The sequence below is a fragment of the Benincasa hispida genome, chromosome 3 (assembly GCF_027475165.1).
Source record: "Benincasa hispida cultivar pf3 chromosome 3, pf3_genome.v1.1, whole genome shotgun sequence".
Lineage (NCBI taxonomy): Eukaryota > Viridiplantae > Streptophyta > Magnoliopsida > Cucurbitales > Cucurbitaceae > Benincasa > Benincasa hispida.
In genome coordinates this window covers 2,439,129-2,446,027 of record NC_143480.1, presented here as the reverse complement: position 1 = coordinate 2,446,027, position 6,899 = coordinate 2,439,129, and the positions used below count along the sequence as shown (strand labels likewise).

The 6,899-nt window shown below is 34.3% G+C and overlaps 1 protein-coding gene across 1 annotated transcript in view; it reads right to left on the bottom strand.

Moving 5' to 3' along the window:
* Positions 1–6,445, bottom strand: part of LOC150036952 (uncharacterized) — a 7,098-nt gene extending 653 nt beyond the window's left edge. Inside the window, exons 1-11 of the mRNA XM_090311703.1 lie at positions 6,079–6,445; positions 5,044–5,269; positions 4,551–4,725; positions 4,233–4,316; positions 3,348–3,589; positions 2,413–2,641; positions 1,294–1,373; positions 1,135–1,219; positions 791–922; positions 602–715; positions 3–31 (exon numbers count right to left, since the gene is read on the bottom strand). Of these exons, the coding sequence (XP_090167829.1) occupies positions 3–31; positions 602–715; positions 791–922; positions 1,135–1,219; positions 1,294–1,373; positions 2,413–2,641; positions 3,348–3,589; positions 4,233–4,316; positions 4,551–4,725; positions 5,044–5,225 (1,352 nt within the window). The 5' untranslated portion in view covers positions 5,226–5,269; positions 6,079–6,445. The remainder of the gene's footprint in view (positions 1–2; positions 32–601; positions 716–790; positions 923–1,134; positions 1,220–1,293; positions 1,374–2,412; positions 2,642–3,347; positions 3,590–4,232; positions 4,317–4,550; positions 4,726–5,043; positions 5,270–6,078) is intronic.
* Between the last annotated feature and the right edge of the window lie 454 nt (positions 6,446–6,899).

The following is a 6,899-nucleotide window of genomic DNA, read 5'->3' as shown; positions in this document are numbered from 1 at the left end:
ACTTTGATGGAGTTTGACCTGGCACACCCAGCTGCATGGCACAAAAATTCACTATACCATGATTAATGAACAATTGATGCATCAATTAGGAATTACATATATATTAAAAAATCATAAATACTAAATGTTACATGAGTAGCCTTCATATCGGAAGAAAGGTCAAAACGAAGGCAACCTCTCCCGGAAATATCAAGTCAATTCAAGATTTACTCTAGGTAAAAAGGGCTCGACAGCCATCAGGCATTAAGGATGCATCATGAATCCTTATTCACTAGAAATTCGAGCTAGCTTCCACCAAGTAGGATTCAAATACAATTTTGAATAGTTATCTAATTTTTAAGTTTCTACATTCAAATTAGGTGCACAATGAACCAGTCGATGGCAAGTTATCCATTCTTGTGTGTGTGTGTGTATAGCAGGTGAAAAACTCCATTTCAAACAAGTATAATTTATATTGCTACTCAAGAATCTATATTGCACCTAAAGAATGAAGGAAAAACATTTGGAACTAAGATAAAACTAGATAAACAAGAAAACAACTGTTTCGATATCAAGTTTTTTACTACAGTAAAAAAATTATGCGAAAAATGATAATATTTACCTCTTCATACTTCTCAAAATTTCGAGTGTCTAACTCATCCTGAATCTCTGGGATGATAACAGCTTCCATTTGATATAATTTATCCCACTGTATACCTTTAAACCATGGATGCGCCTAAGAAGACATTTGATGAGCCATATACTCAATTTAATGAATGAATTGAAAAGGATAAGATATTTATATGCTAACCTTAATTTCTTTAGCTCCTTTGGTTCCAAGCCTTTGCTCAACATTGCATAGAAGTTTGCAAATAAGATCTTTGGCCACAATGGAAAGTTTTGCTTCTGTCGGGAATCTCAAATGAGTTCTCCAGTTAATAATCTGCACCACATAAATTGACCGTTTTTCGATGATCATACTTAAAATCAGAAGTTAGCAGTACCATCATTCATTTCATCGACCAAAATATCTTAACCTAGAAGATATGATATATACCGTACTTGTACTTTAACCATTTTCATTACTAATCAAGACGACTATAGAGACTTCTACATGCCTACTGCCTATGCTAACAAAAGATTAATTGCTCTTACCTTTCTACATGTAGACATTGGATCATCAGAATAGAAAGGTGGGAATCCCACAAGCATTTCATACATAATTGCACCAAGGGACCACCTAAAAGAAACTTTTTATTACAATTTGATAAAGAACCATATTGAAATGAAGTCAGACACAAGAAACAAACATACCAGTCGCACTCCATTCCATATCCTTTCCTCAATAACACCTCTGGGGCAATATAGTCCGGCGTTCCAACAGCTGAATAAGCCTAAAAGCAACACATTAATTAGAATGAAAATATATATATATAATAAAATCACTAGAAAACTTATATACAGATGGACACATACATGCACGGGGAAAAAGAAACGAGTCATACAAAATATATACGCTTAAATATACATAAGCATATGAAATGGCCACATCGACCTAAATTAAAAAGAAAAAGTTCATATCTTCTTCCATTAAAATTTACGGGAAGTTGATAGGAAGCTAAAGCTGGAATCAGATTTTTCAACAATTGCGTCCCATGACCAGCTAAGGGTATAGGATATGGTAAGATTGCCCATAACAAATGAAAAGAAGTAAATATCAATTAAAATGATTTGTACAAAGTTGGAATTTCACCACTAGATTTGCGACTAAGTGGAATGGTATGACGAAAAAAGATCTGAAGGATAAAACAGTAAAGGAAGAATGTCTTATTAATGAAATTCAAAGACAATAAAGATGAAGTAGGGCCCTGAATTACAATGTCAGGGACAAAAATTTCAACAGGCAATTTAGAATATTCACTAGATGGTTGAAGTATATCGGCCATTTTTCTATAATTGGTCAGTTACCTAATCTTTTTCTAACAAAGAAAAGGAGAGAGAAGCAAAGAAGAAAATATAATTGTTGTTCAGGCAGCAGAATAAATCAACTCGACTGTGTTTCTCTTTGCCATTCTATTTATAAGACGTAAAAGCATCCTAATAAACAATTTTGAATGTCGTAACGATAAAAAGAAATATATATCAAGGAAAATACTGCCATATCCAAAGGGAATGATACAAAAATCTGCAACAACAAGAGATGTAAATCAGATGTTACACAGCTAAATCTTATGAATAAGAATAGAATCCTGGCCCTGAATAGTCAACGCCCAATAACACTTCACCAAAGAATAAATTAATGATAAATTGTCGAGCATTTTTTCTTGGTGCTTGAATCTTCCTTTGACCAACCAAAATTTTATTAGAAATCAAACATGCAAATTTGCAACATATAAGGAATGGAACTATGAGAGAGAGAAAAAGAGAACAAACCAATGTTCGTCTGTTCTTTTGCCAATGTAACAATTGTTCTTGTTGTGTCCGTTTCGATACACTAGTTTGACTATCATTTTCTGTGGAAGATCTGACGTTCTTTCCCATTACTTTTTCTTCTTCGATGAGATTAGGGAAACTACTAGACTCCAAGGGTTTACACAACCCAAAATCTGAGAGTTTAATGTGGCCATAACGATCAAGCAGTAAATTATCAGGCTTGATGTCTCTAAAAAGCAGAAGAAAATCACATTACTTAAATAAATTCAATAATGGTATTCAATGTAACAGTTTCTATGAATTCTGAAAAAATAATTTAAAAAGTAACTTATATGAGAAGAAAGAGACAGATAAGAAGCAAGCAGTGTGAATCAAGAGGAAATTTTAAGAGAGCAATCAAAAGTAATAATATCGATTTTGACATGATACAGTGATACCAGAAATTTGAATCTAAACTATTCTATTTGATAATCTCACCTTAAAATGTGGGGGAAAGAAAACAAAAATAAAAAAATAAAAAAACCTTCATCCTAGAAATGGAGAAAATGTGAAGTTGCGACTGTGGCCCTATTCATGCAACCACAGATCTTCCAATATCTACTACAAATATACTCTTTTGTTAGAAAGGCTGCAGTAGAAGAATTGCTACTTGGCCAGTTTTTCAAATAAAGGAACGCTTAGTCTTTTTATTATAACCAAACTCATGCTTAAACATGATTAACCAATCGTAAAACCACACTATGTTTTTTCGAAACACAAATGCAAGAAGGTTTGAGTGAAACCATTGATAGTTTCAAATATGCATTAACATCACATGACATCTAAGAAAGTTAATTTAGATAATTTTTTATTTTCTCAATCAAATGAAAACTTAGCAAAAACCATGACATGAGCAAGCTATGGAAGATTTTTGAAAGAAGCAAAAAATATAAAACCTGTGAATGTAATTATGCTTGTGAATGGACTCAATGGCAAGGACTGTTTCCCCAACATAAAATCTAGCCTCGTCCTCTGTCAAAATATCCTTGCGCATTAACAGGGTCATCATATCTCCTCCAGGAAGATATTGCATTATAAGATACAAAAAATCATCATCCTGAAAGGAGCAATATAACTTCACAATGTAGGCACTGTCAACCTCTGCTAGAAGATTTCTTTCAGCTTTGACATGTTCCACCTACAACAAGGAAAAGAAGAAAAAGAAAATAGAATATATTACAAGAGTCAAATCCATATTTTAAGAATCAAAGGAGAATTACTTCCATATTTCTATTTTCTTTAATTTAATGCTTTCCAGCACGATCTGAAAAACAATAACCAAAACAACCCTACTTAAAGCACATTGCCTCGTACTTGAGAGAATATCAGCAAGCATAAGAGTCTTTTCCTTAATGCAAAAAATCCATCCAGACTCTCTGTCTCTACTAAATCAAAATGGATACTTTCTCTAACCAATTAGCATATGGTCACATGACTGAAGTAGATGCTCCAAAATGTTCTGCACTAGGACCTACTAGACATTTTACCACCATGTCCATCCATGGAAGAAGAGAAAATCATCTTTCAACAAGATAGACATGACCTTCATAAATCAAAAAACTTGTGATGGTATAAAGGATTCTACTATAGAAATCCAATTTCTTATCCTTTATTTAACAGAATAGTAAATTCTTCTTCACACCAAGTTCACATCACATGTTGAGATATACTATACACAAGCCAGCATGAAATTCAAAAGGAAGAATAACCATCAACTAGAATATGCGAGATTATGCCAATCCATCATCAAAATAACTTAGCCATCAAGGTTTCAGAAATACCTGCCCCCTGCGAAGCATCTCAGATTTCTTAAGCTTCTTCATCGCATACACATGACCTGTGGTTTTTTCTCTACAAAGTCTAACCTGCAAAACAATATAAAAGGAAAAGCTCAGAAGAACCTACTCAAAAGAACTATCATAAGAAGATCCTGTGCATGCATATCTTGGTAAAGATATACTTACGACAGTCTACATGCATATTTTTGTACTATTATCAGTGAACCGAGATAAAAAGGAAATTAGGCAACAAACGAGAAATAAACAATGTTTGAGGCTTAAAGTTCAAACAATAACATGACAAAGGAGTTAGAAGCTAACCTCCCCAAATGCACCCCTTCCTATAATTGTCAAAAGTTCAAAGTCATCAACGCCCATTTTATGTCTACGAAGGCGCATGTATTCTGTCTCCTTCTGTTCTAAATATTTAAGAACGTTTATTTGGTCTTCCTCAGAAACATCGGCATCAGCAAGCTTCCTCTCCAACACCCACCGTCTATCAAATGTCCAAAGTATAATTAAAATATAGCAAAACAAGTCTATTAACATGTGTGTGTGTCGGTGGGGGGGATGAACAAAAAAAAAAAACGTCACTTAAATTCCAAGGTTAAATCACTTCAATATTATAACTGCTATGAAATGAACCAAATAATCCACTGGATGTATTTACACATGAATTCAATGACCCCTGCACGTATTTTATTCTAAGTAATATATTTCCAGATCCCATGGAAAGCCATCAACTGTAACCAGCCTATTTAATTCAACACATAAAAAGTATCATACAAAAAATAATAATAATAATAAAAAATACCTCTCCTTCCTATCTTGCAATGACTTCATTTGAGATTTATAATGGTTTTCGATATATTGCTTGGCAACCTCAACTTTCTGCTTCGTCGCACTTGAAGGTACGTCCTGAACCTCATTTTCACTTACAGTTTCCTTCTTTACTCCAGTTTGGAACTTCTGAAACCAACTCCTTGCTGAATCCATAATAACTCTTTCAATCACGATCGGGCATTATTCTTTTCCACCTGCTTATATAAAGAAATGATGCAAACTCGTAAATGAAGCATACAAGAATGGTTATTGAATCGTGATATAATTGGATCAATTCATATTGTTGAATAATAAGGACAAAGTACCAAAAGAGATGAAGTTCTGCCAGAGCAATACATAAGAATACAAAAGTCTCATTTCACATAAAATAACTTGAGAATTCAGAAGCCGTTCCCATATCACCTCCTCATTCCAGAAGAAGCCGGAAGAACATTAAATGATCAATATAAAAGTACCGCTATAACTATATTTTGGTAATTTTACTTAGCGTCACCAAGTTCTCCTTCCCCCAATCTCCAACCCCAAAAAGATATCAAATAAACTATTCACTTCCGCTCATAGAATTGTAAGGATAGGAGGATATTCCTATTCCTTTCTAAACTCCATTAGCCTACAAAATACTAAAAAGGAAATTTATACATTGAAACTAAAAATTTATGCCCTTACAGCCCAGATAGCTCCATGATGCATGTTCATTAAATTTTCTTATAAAATTAAAATCCCTCAAAATCAAACTTTCTCGAGTCCTGATCAGAAGCTGCCATGATTGACCGTAAATTTCTTCAGCAAATACATGTTAGACGAAAACGTCCAAGCCGGCCAACTCAATCAATTATGTTTCTTCAGAATTAAAATACTACTAATAATTATAACTACTCCGATCAGTTGCAATCACTAACTCCACATAATCTATAAGGAACCATCAAAAAAGGTAAACAAAAACTAGTTACCCCCAAATCCCATCCAACCCAAAAATAAATAAAAATAAATAAATAAATAAAAGAACCTGGGTAAAGAAGACGATCGAAACCTGAACCAGGGTGACTCTTGAGGAAGTGGTTTTCGTCGGTGTATTGGTTGGCAGTAGGTGATCTTCTTGCTCCACGAAAGAAAATTAGGGGAAAAGGGAATTGAAAAGAAAAAGGAATAGAATGGATAAAGAAATATGGAATGGGAATAGCAAATTGAGATTAAAGTGTAATTAGGAAGAATTGGGGTGGAGGATTAGGAGCTAATACGATGGAATTTGCGGATAAAATAAGTATAATAACCTTTACTTGGTGCAACTCACAGTGACGTTGACATGGAAGTTGGTGTCTGCTGGCTGAAGTCCACTTTCGGGAACTGCCACCGCCGGGTCGGAGTTGAATAGCGTAGACGATACTATCAAAGGGTAACCGACACGTGTCCATTACCGGTTGCGGCCGGCGACGTGCGACCACGTCCACTCCGGTTAAGGCAGAAGATGATTGGGTCTACGAATCTCCACCGTCCACGTGTGCTCCATTGATTGACCAGTTTACCTTCTTTCCCTTTCCCTTTATGAAACCGCGTTCCATTTGCGACCCACTGATTCGGCCGGCCTCACCCAATGCTAACGGTTCGCCCAATATCTGTGTGTATATATATATATATAATATATTATATATGTATATTTGGTTAGATTACAGATTTCGTAGGAATATTTTCCTATATTAGTATGAATAATTTTTCATACCATCTCTACTTGTTATGTGTCATTTTAAAAGGAAGTTGAGATCAATTGACATTAATATGAGATACACAAATATTTATGAACTCAAATTTATTATGTAAACAAGGGAGTAT